Source organism: Antedon bifida, chromosome 9 (genome assembly GCF_963402885.1).
Source record: "Antedon bifida chromosome 9, ecAntBifi1.1, whole genome shotgun sequence".
Classification (NCBI taxonomy): Eukaryota; Metazoa; Echinodermata; class Crinoidea; order Comatulida; family Antedonidae; genus Antedon; species Antedon bifida.
Window position 1 is genome coordinate 9,392,275 of NC_136234.1, and position 16,873 is coordinate 9,409,147.

The window sequence follows — 16,873 nt, forward strand, 5'->3', positions numbered from 1 at the left end:
CCAGCACCCGGCCTAGTTAGTAGTAAGTAAGTAGCAAGTTACAGTAGGCTAGGCATATTAGGTACATAACCTTATAATAATCTATATATTAATGGATTTCGATCCAAGTCGGCCCTAAACCATCTCGGCCAAAGTCAACTCGGCCTCAAGTCAACTCGGCCTCACATCAACTCGGCCAAAAAATAATCGGTCAACTCGGCCCCGTTAAAGTATGGAATGCAAAAGGTGCAAAGGAAGGGGATTGATAAAATAATATTTCTTCATATTTTTTTACCTATGAATAATTCTGAAAAAAAGGATTTCACCAACTTTCCTTTATTTACGTTTAATAACATTTCAAATTTGTCAAAATTGTTCAAATTGCGCATAACAAACAATTGATTAATAAGCTAGCATTCATACTATTATTAATGATTACAATATGAACATTTGGATAATAAATAGGAACACATTGTAGGCCCAATAATGATGATGCACGTACGTGGGCGCGTATGTTCGTTCGTGCGTCAAAATTCAATAAACATGTCCGATATGCGAGGACATTTATTGGGTGTAATAAGATTGTTTGGTTGAATCATTGAGGTATTAAATAATGTTAACTCCATGGTTGAATCACGCGTAGATTTCTTCAGTGTATGCATTTTATTAGGCGACAACATCTTAAGCCAATTCGTAGCTGCGCTTCCCTGCACCTTTGGCAGCTATTTCGATATCTACAACTGCTACGTTCGCTGAACGTACGATCATTTTTCTATGGCCAAACGGTGGAACCATGGAGCTATTAATAGCTCCATGGTGGAACGTAGGCCTACGTCTTCGATTTACTAAAATGTGATACCTGCATATGTTTTTGTAACACACACGGGTACTTCTATTCATATCGGCAATGAGATCATTTTTTTGTATGAGTATTTTTCTTATTTCTTAATTTTTTTTAAAGAGTGGATAGTAATAATCATAATAATATTAAGCACTTTTTGCGTTCCATACTTTATTGTGGCCGAGTTGACCGATTAGTTTTTGGCCGAGTTGACGTGAGGCCGAGTTGACTTGAGGCCGAGTTGACTTGGGGCCGACTTGACTTTGACCGAGACGGTTTGGGGCCGACTTGACCTGCACCATATTAATGCTACTTAATTTTTTGCGTAATTTTACATATCTCCTCCAAAACCACTGAATGGTACATGCTCACATTTGACACACTGATGCTTATTGATTGAGGGGCCGCACACATAGGCTATGTCACTTTCCTGAATTTTAAGGATAAACACAAAAAGTAATTTGACATGTTTCGTGAGTTGTTGCGTCATGTATCAACTACGCAACCTCCTCTGTTGTGTACCGCCATGGTCGGATCTACCAATACCTTGCCAGGCCGCCAAATTAAAAGAGTGTTTAGTCTCGACAGCCAGTCAACGTTAATTAATTACATCTATTCTTTGAACAGAAGCATTTTCGTAAATCACGGGTTGGCTCTGCGAGTAAAATGCCGTAGCCATTGATACCAATGCTTTAGTACGTTCGAATTCGCATCCGCAATGTGTGTAAATGTGTGAATAATTTGTATATAATATTAATATTATGTGTATATAATAAGTATCACTGCAAAAAATTTAAAAATATAAAAAACCAGAAAGAAAGAAAAAAAAATGTAAACGAAAAAAAAAAACACACACAAATATAACCAATCCAAATGGGTGTCTTATTTCCACAAAATATCAGATATCAATGAAAAACACACTCAAAATTTTAAAGTTTTTGTGTTCGAGTGCATCATTTAATTTCGACTTTTTGTGGTGATTTTATTCCAATACTTAATAATAATTAATAAATCAATAGCTTAATTCATATTTTATCATTAAAATGTTTTAATCTGCCGACTGATTGACAGACTTTAACATGCATGTACCTCTCATGCACGTTGTCACTTTCTGATGCACACCCTAGATTAATATTCACACAGTCCTATATCCAGTATTTGTTTATAATTAATCATCCCATGCGAATTATTAATGCAGACAAGACCGTGCGTCTAGATTTAATTACAACAAGGCCAACAGCCATTAAGTCGTGTGCTACAATGCATAGTGATACCGGACCGACATACAGACCGACAGACAGACCGACCAACCGACATAGTGAACTATAGAGTCGCGTCCACGCGACTAAAAATAGCAAATACGTAACAAATCTTTATTTTAAAACGGAGGCTCATTCACAACAAAATGTGTTCTTCCACGAGGCCGTATGAAAGAAATAAAACTACAATATCACAATTATCAAACTGATGAACAAACAAGAAAATTATACATTGAAAAGAAAAGAAAATTATATTATAATGAATTAATAGATTTTCTAGTTAGTAGATAAAATTAAAACAGAGAAACTAAACAATTAATTAACTCACTACAACAAAACAGGCTTAAATTAAGAAGAAATTAATCTTTTGAAATTGTTTAGGGAAAGAGCATTTTTTGTGTTTATATCATGAGCATGAAATTCATGAAGACCATAACAACTTTACAGTGACATTTTCTTTATAATCCATCTTGATAGATTTGTAAGAGTTTCATATTGTATTTTATTACGTAGGTGATTTGTCAAATGACACATTGTGACCCTTTGATACCTGAAATTATGGCCTCATATCTATATTGATGAATAGTATTATTCGTCCATCGGACATTTTTTCTGGGCTGTTTTGGATAACTCTCAAGTGGCATTATGAATGGTATGATGTGTCCATCATGCTATTTGGGACCTAAATTATTAAATTATAATGTAGTGATTAAAGTCAAAGGTCAAAAAACACTATCAATCGCATTTAGTACACCATTTCTATAAAAGTAAATAAAAACATGGGTGTTTTGGAATATTTTGACAACAAATTCGCTTATGTATTCCTATCGATCACCAAGATTTCTATATAATTATGATATAAAATACTGTATTGACCAGATCAATAGTTCAAATGTCAAAATAGGTGGTTTCTAAAGGCCTTTAGTATTTTTCTTTAACTACAGTGAATAGAAAGTTGAGCACTCTGCTTAATTTAGGACAATTTTGAAGTCTCTGCGGTATTGAGATAACCCAATCTTAGGATCAAAGTTCAAAACATGCATTTCTAGTCATTTTTACTTTAACTTTTCCATTACAGCAAGTTAAGTATGAATTTTGGTCTTCTGAGTATTTTGAAGTCTCTACAATTTTGAAGTCTCTACGGCCAGTCGATATTGAGATAATCCAAATTTATGGTCAAAGGTCCAAACAGGCATTTCCGGTCATTTTTTTAAAACTCTTCCATTACAGTGAATATAAATATGGGTCTTCTGAGTATTTTGACACCAATTTCGCTTATGTACTCCTATCGATCGGGTGTCTAGAAAACTCAGATCTAGAAAACTCAGATATCAATATCTGACTTTTCTAGTTCCAAAATGGAACTAGAAAACTCAGATCGTCAAATGATTGCTTGGTAGGTCATTTGGATCATTCCATTGTTAATGAGAAGGTAGGTCATTTGAAATACTAGAGTTTAAAACTGATTACTGTGTAGGCCTATGTTTTATTGTAACATGTAGAAGCGGCCTACGGCTTAAATCATAAAGAAAATACAGTGCACGTTACCGTTAAAATGTAGGCTTAAAAATTAGGTATGTACGAGTTGGTGTGGATACGAGTTGATTGAGGTACGAGTTAGCCAAGTTGGGAATAGGTACGAGTTATTTTGGTACGAGTTGACCACTTCTAGCCTAGTAAGGCCAGGCCTACTCTTCGCGATACATTGCGATCGGATAGCGCCTCACGTTGAGCCTTGAATTGAGTTTGCTAAGCTAGGCTAGGCCTAAATGCTAAGCCTACATTTTAAAAGGTGTATACTGTATTTCTTTATGATTTAAGTCGTAGGCTGCTACTACAAGTTACAATAATTATTATTATTAGTAAGAAAACGTAATAAATAAGGAATTTGGTATTTTTCTTTTATTAGAATGAATAAAAAGTTGGGCATTCTGAATAATTTGGGACAACTTAGAAGTCTCTACGGCCAGTCGCTCATGAGATATTGAGATAATTCAAACATGCATTTCCGGTCATTTTTTGTTAAACTTCTCCATTACAGTGAAAACTACTGGTTGTCAAAATATAGTAAATATTGTTAAGATGGCAGCCATTTTGAAAAATGGCCCAATCGGTTTGAAGCAGACCGGGGAAACCCGGAGACTTTTAGTATGTTGTTCCAGACAACATTAGGGACCTATCCTGAAAAATTCAGCTTTAGCATATCCATTGATGATCTGAGTTTTCTAGTTCCAAAATGGAACTAGAAAACCCAGATCATCAAATGGATCGTTCCATTATTAATCAGAGGGTAGCTTGTTTGAAATACTATTATACGATCGACCTCTCGTGGACGGTCTTAGGCCTAGCCTAGCTAGGCTTAGTTTTGTAGGCCTAGCTGGTAAACATCGGTAACGTACGAACATCGTACGCTAGCTATATTCCTAGCCTGACGTTGTATAGTTGCTGCATTAATTGTCTTTCTATTTTTGCCAGACTCCGTTGATACAAATTGGGGAAAACCCGGTATTTTCGCTGAAAAGTTAGGAGTCTTCCATTTGTTTTGGCCTCCACGATCGATCGAAAAGTGGGCGAATTACAGGTGAAAAACAAAAATATCAATCCGCGCGCAATGCATTTTGGGATTTATAGTGGGCCGCTATAATTATTAGAATCGACTTATTTTTCACATTTTTAACCGTTTAAAGACGAAAAAAGTTATCGCAATAGGACCATATAGTATTATTTTTACATTAAATATAGTTTGTGTTCTTAAATTAGATCTAAAAAACGTAGGGAAGGGGGCTTTAATTGCTAATTTTATCAATTTACAAGGGATTCCATCATTTCCAGTTGCTTTTTTAGTTGACAGATTAAATTAAATAGTAGCTTGTATATGTAATCTTGTTTTACTTCACAAAAAGAAAAATTATTATGGTGGAGATAGGTTTTTTCCAAAAATTGATTGGTTTTAGGAATATTTTCAGCCAGTTTAGGTCCTATATTAGCAAAATAAGCATTGTATTAGCAATTACAAATGGGGTTGATTCAAGACCATTCTCTGTCTTGATGTTATTAATGTCAGAGTTTTTCTGTTTACTCGGAACAAAGTATCTTATATTTTCCCATATGTTCTTAGAGTTATTTGTAATGAGATTTTCTGCAAAATAAACTTTTTTACATTTTTTAATTAGCAAATTTACCAAATTTCTTTGTTTTTTAAATTCCTTCCAGACTTGAGAGGAGGGTGATTTGTAATACTTGTAACTTGTCTCTTTTCCTCATTTCATTTATAATATTAGTTGGTCTGTCATCCATAGGGAATTTTTATTATCTATATGAACAGTACCGTTAAAAACCTTGCAATAAACTACTTAGTATAGTATAGTTTTCTGTTTATAAATATGCTTACGAAAAGAAGGTTTTTCCCATTCTTCCATGCCTTGAGCTCTCTTCTTGACTACAGTATGTCGGCAGCTAGAAAATCTTTCATTCCCACCTTCCTTTGTTATTGATTTCGCCTTTTTAAGTACAAGATGACATTTCGGTCTGTAAACTTTGCCAAGATGTGCCTATAGCTTTTCATTCTCAGACTTGGGAGGTTTTCCTGTGCGATGCACTATTTCAATATCAGTATCAAGTATGTCCAGCTTATTTGTTACATAATTCTTTAATATATCATGCACATTTTCACCTTTTATTTCTGGAATGTCTCCAAAACGAAGATTAAAACTTTGTGAATAGCGCTCTAAATTAATTATCTGTCGCTTAATAGTCGGATTCATTGTGTTAGATATTTTAGTAGATATATCCAGATCATTAATTGACTCTGATGTAAATGTAACTGATTGCTCCATATCTATTTGACGAACCTCCATTGCTTCCACTCGTTCAATCAACTTATCTTGTTGTCATGCCACTCAGTTCTATCACACCTCAGAAGGTCAAGTCCATATTACATATACCGTCTAGCAGAAACAGGCCTTTTATGAATGGTTTAGTATGTATATGTATATACACACAGAAAAAGATTAATCATTTTAATGTTGATAAATAATTCTTTTACATAGTTTATTACATTTGTATCACAAACTCGTGGAAAGAACCTTTAATTTATTTGTATTGATATAAAGAAGCAAAAAAACATTGTTGGCATACTGTAGTTTGCTAGAGGGTGCAGGAACCCTTTTCTGGCTCCCCAACTATTTGTTCCTACAGAGGTTTGGGCAATCCAGTGGTGTCACCATATAGTAATATGGTACTGTATCACAATTATAGTAAGATACTTATAAACAATTGTGGTATGGAGATGATTTAAACACTGCATTTTTAGTAGTGTGGAGCTACGGTTTGTTCACTGCTTACCATACCATGAAGTGCAACTGTACAACTGCTGTTAGATATTTATACAACAGCCTATTGGTAAGATTACGAAATGTTTGGCAAATATTTTTTCAACAGTATAGTTTCATGCCAGTTCAGTGGATATTTGTTGATGCTGGGGCTTTAAGAGTGTACAGTATTTTTTTTATTTACCTTGGTGTTTCAGTTTGGGTGCCAGCGTATACGTGGCTTGTTTTTGAACTTCTAAACAATTCTGTCAGGTTTTGAAATGATCATGACAACAGAAGCTATAACAAAACCTACTAGGGCAAGAGCCGTAACATATGATTTCACCCCATACCACCCAGAACAGGGCCGTAGCCAGGATCTGTCAAGGGGGGGGGGGGGGGGGGGTCGGACACTAAGTATTTGGGACACTGCCCCGCCCCCCCACTGAGGGGGGAGAATTTTGTTAAATGACACCCCTAGATGGCCGGAAATGGTACTCTCGCACATAACATTCATGATAAATGGCACCTCTAATTGGTCGGAAAAGAAACTCATGCAGCATGCTACCAATGAGCAAAACGATCGTATTCGTACTTTTTTTCTCCTCCTCGCACACGTGGACTATTTTAAAATCGCCGATTGTTATGATCATTCACTCGGTATTTTGTTTTGCATTCAAGTTCAATATGAACTTTGTGTGAGAAGGCAAATTCAATGCTTACTATATAGCTCTACCTATATTTATTTACAGCAATTTGTTGAGGAAATTAAATATTAATCAATGTAAATAGATGATATTGATACAGATGCTATAATGTAACCTACAGTACATGATACCATAGATATTATAGTGTAATATATTAATATATTACTAGTGTAATATATTAATATTCACTATAATCCTCTATGATGATGATACACGTACTATACTTCATAGCCACACATTTGTTATGTCCGTCGGAAGGCTATACCATAAATCTTCTAATAGTAACCCACACTCTAATAGTAACCCTCCTTCTAATAGTAACCCACCTTATAAATCAATCTATAATAATAATCCACTACTCTAATAGTAACCCACATGGGGTTAATATTAGAGTCACAAAAACTATTGACAAAATTACATTATGAATTGAAGACTGGTCGTTTATGATATAGCCGTATTTTGAAAATAAGGAGATAATGCATGTTGATCTCGGGAGTGGGGAGGATTGTGTGTTTTTGAGTTTATAAAATAAAGTTAGAGTTCAAACAAATTTGTTTATTCGTACTATTTTATTATTTTGCTATGATTTGCTGACCAGAATAGTTGAGGTGGGTTACTATTTTCAGGTGCCTAATTTAAGATGAGTAATAGCTGGGCTCGCACTGGCCGATCGCCAAGTCGCCATGGGCGAAAACGTTTCCAGATTGGCGAAAAATAAAACGGCTACTTAAGCCATTTTGGCGATGACATATGATTAAATAGATAATCAAATAATCATTTTGGCTAAAGCATAAAGTCCAACTAAAAGGTCCATTTGTCGATCTCCAAGCATTTATTTTGTTCGTTATCATGTTGTTTACTTCAAGCTCCATTTTCGTCAACTTGTTTCGTTGTACCAGGCGTCTCTTTTATTTCAATATGATGGAGGTAGCAGGACTATACTGCACAGAGAGACAGACGTTACACGACACATGGATGATGAAGTCTACCCAAACTATCACGTGTTGCACGCTGCACAAACGATCGATGGCGGTCGGCTATTTACCGGGATTGTCTATTTTTCGATAGGGGTGTACTTTTCAGATTAAAAAGAAACATTATAGTATCTTCGATGAATGACGTCTTAATCTTATCGAAATCAAATATTTATGCGTTATGCATTTTAGCCAATTTAATGTAGTTTCATATTTTACCCTTAATAAACTTCCCTCGTGCGTGGTCAGTAGAGTAAACAAAACAACATTCTGGAAATGGTAGATTCTAACAGGGATTTAGCTAACACACACATGCATTTTTACAGCTGAGCGGGGCCGGCCGCCGGCTTCTGTGGTGTTGTGTAACAAATAATCGGGATGATATAAATTTCTCCACCTGACAGAAACGCTTCGGCGCAGCCCTGAGGGATGGAAAGACGTGGTACTCTGTGATTTGGCCTATATTATCTTACGTTCAACAACGATACGAGTGTTCGTTTGCTAGGAATTTTCCTCAATATTTTTAGCATACGACGTACCGTTGTACATAATTTTGTAGGCCTGGGCTGGCGCCACTGCACTTTTGCACCTCTTGAGCATACCCAGTACGTTCACCCGCTGCGCGGCGGTGACCGTGAAGTCTCAGGACACGATTTTCGCCTGGTACGCGACGGAAGCCATCAAATAAACATGACCAGCCAAGCGTAAAAAACAAAAATAACATAGCGTTCAGGGGATTTCAGAAAACTGTAAAATGTTTCTTATTAAATTGATAACTGTATGAATGCTGTATGATTAAAAACAATTTGTTTTTTGTTTTTTTTAAATCATACAAGGATTTAGTCATGATTCTCTCGCTAAATGCCTTACAAAAACATTAAGGGAACAGTGTATAGACCTGTTGACATAGATAAATAGACTAAAATGTTTTTACCATTATATTTCAACAATTTTTAATTTTGGCTAAAAACCGATTCATTTGGCTAAATAAAAAAATTGGACTTTAGCCATTTTGGCTATAGATAAACTGATTTGACTAAAAAAAATACTTTGACTTTCGCCAAATGGCTAAACAAAATGAAATGTTAGTGCTACCCCAGAATAGTAACTCACTACTCTAATAGTAGTCCCCCTTCTAATAGTTACCCACCCTTTAAAAACAATCACAGAAAAGATTTACGGAATAGGCCTACTTTATGCATGCTGACTGCCGTGATCTAAACAATAGGTACGCATTTGTCTGGCGGTGTCCTTTGGCGGTGTCGCGTCAATATTATGTTACATCCAGGGATTTCAAGGTTCAGACCTGCGGCGTTTGCTTTCGTATTGTACGCGGCGTACAACTCCCTAGGTCTGAACCAGGATCGGCAATTCATTTGCAACTCTTGGAAATTTACAGACACGTATCGCTCGACGTACACTCATACAGCGAAGAATGTATCGAGTTATTCAAGAACGAGTTTACGAATTTTTCAATTTACGAATAACCTTTTGTACTGTGTGGGGCACATATTTGGAGGATTCAGAGATGAGGGTGTGGTATTGGGCATGTCGGGGATGGGGGTTCGCAGTCGGTTAAGGGGGGTTCGCCCGAACCATAAAAACCCCCCCTGGCTACGGGCCTGCAGAAGGTTTGACCCCTTAGTGTTGTTAATTAATATTACCAAAACATTTAAAAAAAGTTTGTCAGCCTGACCCCGGGTCTGCAGACCCCCCTAAAAAAATCCCTAAAAACGATTTATTTCACCCCATCTCACCCATGAACCAAAATTTGTACAAACATAGAAGTGTGTGGAGACATAGCAAAAAACAAAAACTTACAAAATATCCGGTCAGAAAGGTCATGTCAGCCCCCTTTAAAGTTTCCCCTCCCAAACACGTTAATTTCATCTCATCTCACCCATGTACAAACATTGTAATGTGTCAATAAAAACTGACAGAATATCAGGTCGGAAAGGTCATTAAAATTACTTAAGAGCCATTGTCTGTAAAAATCAAAGATTTGGTGGCAGATGTAAAAAAATGGATTTCTCTCAAATTTTTACCATGAATAGACATTTCAATAAAAAGCATATCTACAACATTCATTTTAATTTTTAGCCTCCGTTGCCATGACAACGGTCAATTATCCAGATTTTGATGTTTTTGCCATTTTTCACAGATTTTCTATAGTGAAAAAGTACAAAGTTGTATACTTATTTTAACCAAAAATACTTACAGTATACAGTTTTTGTTTATAGCAGTGTAAACAACATGTATTGAGTTCCATTTAATATAAAAAAAAATTAAATTTACAAAATGGAGTTTGGTTGATACCATTATTTTAAAAAGGGGTGTTTTTAAAAAATATATTTTTTATAAAAGTATACCTCATAAACGTACCTATAACTTCCAAAGTGGTGTTTTTATATCAATGAGGTTTTGTAATTTGATAGTCAATAGGTTTGTCAACAATAATCATGAAAAAAACACTGGGGTAAATTTCGTACATAGGTTTTGTGTTGCCAGGAAAATACGAAAAATACAAAAAAATACAAACAAAATATCAGCAAACAAAACACATGAAACACAATTTAAATATGGCTAATCCAATAATAAAATGTATATGTGGCTTGTCATAATGCTATTAGAGTCATACGAATAGTTTAGATAAAATAGGAGAATGTGTTGCCAGGTTTATTTAAATTAATTGCCAGAAAAACAGTATTTTGCATTGAAATATTTAGTTGATGGAAAATAATGCTAAACTTTAAAATAATTGCGTCAATGGTTTTTATAAATTTTTACTTCTATTTTGTGTAAAGAGATACAGAAAGACCTCCCAAAAAATCTGACCTTGTAAATAGGTCATTTGAGGTCAAAAGAGGTCAGAATGCAAAACAGGACAGGTCCCCACTTTACTACAACTATTAATGTTTGATCAAAATATACAAGATAGTTCATAAAAATTCTCAACAATTTTCATTTTTTACCTATGGTGTTACCTTAGCAACCATTTTTATGTGTAACTAAGGAAAGTAATTTTTAAAAAAAACGTAAAAAATGGCGTTTTTATGAATACAAAGAATTGATTGCATTTGTAATTTTTCTCGATTTTACTTCTACTGCATTCTAATAATCTTAAAGTGATGTCAAACTTGACCTTGTAAATTAATTCATTTTGAGGTCAAATGAGGTCAACATTTTACCATAGTAACTGTTTCTATGCAAAAATATTTTTAAAATAAGGGGTTTTTCATAAATACAAAACATTTTTTCTACATAGTTTTACATTTCTACTTTTTGCCAAATTTACTTTAAATACTGAATCCTAATAATCTCAGAAAGAAAGTCTTGACAAATCTGAATAAAGGTAAAAAATTGACCTTTAGTGTTATCTTAAACCTGTTTACGTAACTAAGAATAATTTTTTTTAAATAAAATATGAAGTTTTCATGAAAAAAAAAATATATTTTACATATTGAGGTCAAATGACATCAACATTTTACCTATAGTGTATTGTAGCAACTGTTTCTATACGTAACTAAGTACAATATTTGTTTCATGACTATAAACAATTGATTACATAGCTTTACTACTTTTTCCCAAATTTACTTATCTACTGAATCCCAGAAAATGTCTGACCTTGTGAAAGGGTCATTTGTTGGGTCAAATTATGTCAAAATGTATTATTTATGTTTTCTTAGAACCTGTTTCTATGCGTAACTAAGGATAATTGTTTTTTAAATACAGTTGAACCTCTCGTAAGTGGCCACCCTCGGGACCTGGAAAAGTGGCCGCTCACGGGCGGTGACCCCTTACGGGAGGTTCTGCCGATAAAGGGCCAAAATCACGTATTATGGCTATACACGATATTCTTAATGAAACGAGCCTCTCAATTTTCCAGCTAATTGTATTATTATTTATAATCAGGTGGTTTAGTATTTTTTAGCATTTTCAGATAAATTTTAAAAGCTTTTATCATATGAAAAATGGTCGGTCAAAATCTGTGTAGTTTTCTCATCTCTTCACAGTAATGTTTTTAAAACCGCTTCGAAATAAAGCTAATATATAAAGAAACATGGACCTCTAATTCATAGGTCCATGCAATAAGTATCACATTTTTCGGGTGGCCGCTTACGGGAGGTCATTTATCATACAAAAAGGTAAAGAAAAAAGGTGCCCGCAGCTGCTTACGGGAGGTGGCCACTTACGGTAGCTACCAAATGCACTAATTAGATAGGAAGAACAAACAGGCTTTTCAAAATGCGTCCGTTAAGGGAGATGGCCGCTTACGGGAGGTGCCCTCTTACGGGAGGTGCCTGCTGTAAATAAAATATGGGGTTTTCATGAATAAAAATAATCACAGAAGAAAGTCCTTACGAATATGACCTTGTAAAACGGTAATTTGAAAATGCAAACAAGGCATCTACAAATTTAAATTTGATAAGTATGAAAAATCTAAAGAATATCTCAATTTTAGTTACCATAGTAACTGTTGCTATGCATAACTAAGGGAAATTAAATAATTATTAGATAATTATTAATTAATAATTAATACTGAATCCAACCATCACAGTAAAAAAAATTTAGAATTTAAAATAATTAATATAAAGTGTGATATTTTACATGCTGACCTTAAATGAAATGAAATTTCACATCAGGGCTTCAATAATTGTAGCATTAACATACCTGAGTATATCATTGACTTTTGATTGGTTCAATTTTGGGGAGGCGAAAGTGGTGGATCCAGGAGTTTGAAATAGTTAGGAGGTTGGAGGCGAGGTTCTAAAAACTTAACTTTATGTCCTATCTTTTGCATTGCAATTTTTAACTTGGGGTGGGTGGGGGCTTCGAGAAAGGGGAAGGGGTGGGATGGAGGATTGAATCCGTCTATTGGTTGGGGCGATGGTAGCGGCAGTATGGGTGGTGCTTGAATGCATGTATTTGACACTCTATAGTGGATGATCAACCAAAGTGTTGCAGTTTATCTTTTTGTGGTTATTGTCGGGGTAGGGGGGGGGGGGTGGGTGATAGTCGAAAGTGGTGGTGGATGGGCATGTGGGATCTGCTTAGGTTAGCAAATAAAAGAAGTAAAAAATGAAAGAGGAGCTTCAAAATAAGAGAGGAGTAATCTGTTGCAAAGATTAAAATTCACAACGATCTGATAATTTATTCAAATTTCCAGAGGATATAACCTATAAAATGACGTTAAAACTGGGAATTACAGAATCTATAATTAAAAATATTGTTTTTTTTTCTCACAACACAACTAGAACTATATAAAACATTAAGAATTTTTCTGACCAATGAGTTTCAAATCAGATAATCAAAGAAAATAAAATGTTTTTACTAATATACCATGTTTTTTTTTAATAAAAATGCCTATGTTTCTCGCAACACTGCTTGTAGATTTTTAAATTACCCCAGTATTTTATTTTAGAAATCAATTATTAAACATTAGAACTACCTATTTGTAATAAATCAGCTAAAAAAATACACCACTTTGGGAGTTATGGTGAAGTAAAGTTTAGTTGCATTTAACAATTTTTAAAAAGTGAAAAACACCCCTTTTTAAATAAATGGTATCTCCCAAAGTATGAAATCAAAAAAATATGAAACAGGTACACAATGCATTGTTATTACGCATACACTAATTATTTTTTATAATTAAATGAACAAAACAAAAATATCGTTCATCAAAGTAGTACCAATATCCATTTTAAAAAACCTTAAAAAAGGACAAAATTTGTCAAAAACACAAATTTGGCCGTTGCCATGGAAATATATGTGTGAAATAAAAAATACTTCATATTTGATTTCTCTCAACACATATATAACCATGTGCAAAATTTGAAAGAAATCCATTTTTTTGAGTCTGCCACTATTTTTGATATTTCTTTGATTCTTACAGACAATGGCTCTTAAAATGTCTTTGATAGTATTAACAACATTAAGGAGTCAAACCTTCTGGGTGAAATGGGGTGAAATCATATGTTACAGGCTCCCAGACTATACACAGTAGTACACATAATGTAAAGTTCAGACTGTGATTAACTCAAACCTTTATTATTTAACACTTCCTTTCTTATAAATGTTTTTTCATTTTCTCTTTATACTTTTATTTAGCCTTCAGGCTAACATAATGTATGTAATGTATGTAAGAATGCACCGTCCAGAAGAATGTGTGCTGCCAATTTAAAGGCGTATGTTCAATAAAGTTTATTTATTTTATTTAGGAACCATGGTCCCTGCAGTTGTAAATTTGAAGCATACAAAACAACAATGGAATACACACTATATTGATATCATATGCACTGTGTTCTGAATCATGTATGGTTTATATTAAAAAGGTTGTTGAGACACATTTTACACAGTTTACCAATAATCTCATTTTAGGAAGTTATGTGACAGAGATGGAAGTAAGTTTCTTGTCTGATAATGTTAAGGAGTTATTGTGTAGTACTAACACTGAATTATTGTCATCTCCAACATGTCATCTTCAGCTTCCTCAGGGGACTATTCAATGGAAATCATTACAACATGTATTTAAAGGTGATATATTATGTAGTTTTGCTTATGGTGCTGTAGAAAAATCCTTCTTGACATACAGTACCAGAAACAACTGGGGAAGGTTACAAAAGGTTTAAAATATAATACATGGATGGATATAAATGCATTGTCCATATCAAATGCAGATGTGTCATACATTGATAACTATTATAATATAATTTTACTATATTATGCAGATTTAGACCATCTTCCGCCAGACTATACTGAACATGTTCAAATGTTGGCGCCAGTTTGTTTTAAAATATCCAGCTGGTTGAAAACGCAAAACATAGAAGATTTGAAAGCAAAATATTCAAAACATCTTCAGTGGACAGGACAACCAGAGGTATTTAAAGACATTTTTTTTGTTGCAATTATGATATTATATTGCATTATGGAATAGCAAAAAACTATCCATTGATATGAATGATGAATCAAATGCACGGAGAGTGACAATTTGTTTGCATATTGTTCTGTAAAAACAACAAACTCATTGTTAACAGGAAAATATATTGATATTCATCCACAAGGTTGTAATAACTGGATTCTGAATAACTTGAGGACAACACTAATTAACACCATGTTCTATATTATAGGTTTTTTATGAATGTTTTGATGTGTTACAGTCTAATAATGCTTGTTCAACACATGTAAGCCTTCTCCTATTGACTGCAACATTGGAAAGAGCTATGGGTGATGTAAGTGTTGTACTCAAGTTTTCACTTGCAAATCTTAGGACACGTAGAATGTTATAAAAAAAACAAATAATGTTTTTATATTTGTGTGGTCCAAATAATTTCATTCATTCAATTTTTGACCTCATGAAATTATTTGTGCCATTCCCATTGTAAACATTCATTATTTGTATAATATTAAATAGCAGTAGTCATGTTGACTGACTTTTTAAGCTTCAGATATTTCAAAAAGTGAGAAAGATATTTTCCCACCTATTCCTGTAAAATCGTTAAATCTGGTTAATTCAACACAACTCAACGTCAACTGAAAAACAGGCTTACTGAAATGCACAACATAAGTATCGCCAGTGGCGGATCTAGGGGGTGGGGGGTGAATAGGGTGGCTAGCCACCCCCTTAATTCTCAAAAAAAAAGAAAAAAAAAAGATGCAATAACCATTTGACGCACCTGACTCTTTTAATTAAGAAGAGAAGAGTAGGCTAGCCTAGATAACATATTATACTGTAGTTGTGTAAATAGGCCTACATAGTGAAAGAGTTAAGAAAACGCGATTTAAAATCTTCGGAAAATACCCACAACTGAGTTATTTTCAAAACACAACTACCAGCGTCACGTTTGTCTAGCTCGCTCCTCGTGTGAATGCTGACGTCATCACTTTCCAAAAATTTCCCATTTAAAGTTAACGTTAATTACCGCCCTGATCCGTGTGTGTGCAAGCGTTAGCGTGGTATATTTACACCCCTGTACAGAGTGGAGTGTAATATCGTCAACTTTTTTCTCGCGTATGAATGTTTTTTATATAATAATGGTATGCAGTATAAACGATAAAAATAAACTAGAAATATGGTATTCTTTTATTATTTTATAGGCATAGAATAAACATGAAATGTCTTGTATGTACACGGCCGAAAAAAAGTGTATGGCTTATTTGGCGTTTTATTGATTTGTGTTATAGGCACGGCAATTACTGCATTGTATTTTAAATTACATTGAGTTATTCACCCGGCTGTAGGGTATATATCTGAGGTTAACAGACCACCAAAACACAGTACACTAACACATGCACTATCGAGGCATTTTCGGAGTACCGTATTTACCAAATATTCATTTCGTTTGAAGTGTTTTTCGATCAAAGTTTATTATTAGTTCGTCGAAAAGGAGGATTTAAAGAAGGAAGGATTTAATTAAATTTACATTACTAGAGGGTTCGCTCGCTTCGCTTGCGCACCCTCTAGTGGGTGTACCCGAATGGTCCTCGAAAACATGACCAACGGCTCTGGAAATTAAAGCCTGGGTGACACCTATGCATATGACTGATGAGTAATGTAGGTTTATTTTGTGATGTTTCATGGTGGTCCATAAATTAGGTACGCCAAAAATATCGCTTCCAGGGTGATATAGCAAATAAGAGTTTAAAAAATGTACGAATAGAGAACAATAGGCCTATAGGCTAATTATTATATTCGGTCTTCCGCCGAATGAGTGTGTGAGATTTGAACCTGTACTAAAAATAAGTTTGGTAAGATGCGAAATGTATACCAATTATGCTTGATTATGTCCCCTGTCAGTAATGATGT

The 16,873-nt window shown here is 34.4% G+C and overlaps 1 protein-coding gene across 3 annotated transcripts in view; it reads left to right on the forward strand.

The window, feature by feature from the left end:
- Positions 1–16,873, forward strand: part of LOC144852487 (endoplasmic reticulum membrane-associated RNA degradation protein-like) — a 52,400-nt gene that overhangs the window by 3,870 nt on the left and 31,657 nt on the right. The window contains exons 2-4 of one of the 3 annotated variants that reach the window (XM_078710318.1): positions 14,449–14,604; positions 14,799–14,947; positions 15,198–15,299. In XM_078710318.1, the coding sequence (XP_078566444.1) occupies positions 14,466–14,604; positions 14,799–14,947; positions 15,198–15,299 (390 nt within the window). In that variant the 5' untranslated portion in view covers positions 14,449–14,465. Of the gene's footprint in view, positions 1–14,385; positions 14,605–14,798; positions 14,948–15,197; positions 15,300–16,873 lie in introns of those variants that run through there. The other 2 variants (XM_078710317.1, XM_078710315.1) reach the window with 2 other exon arrangements.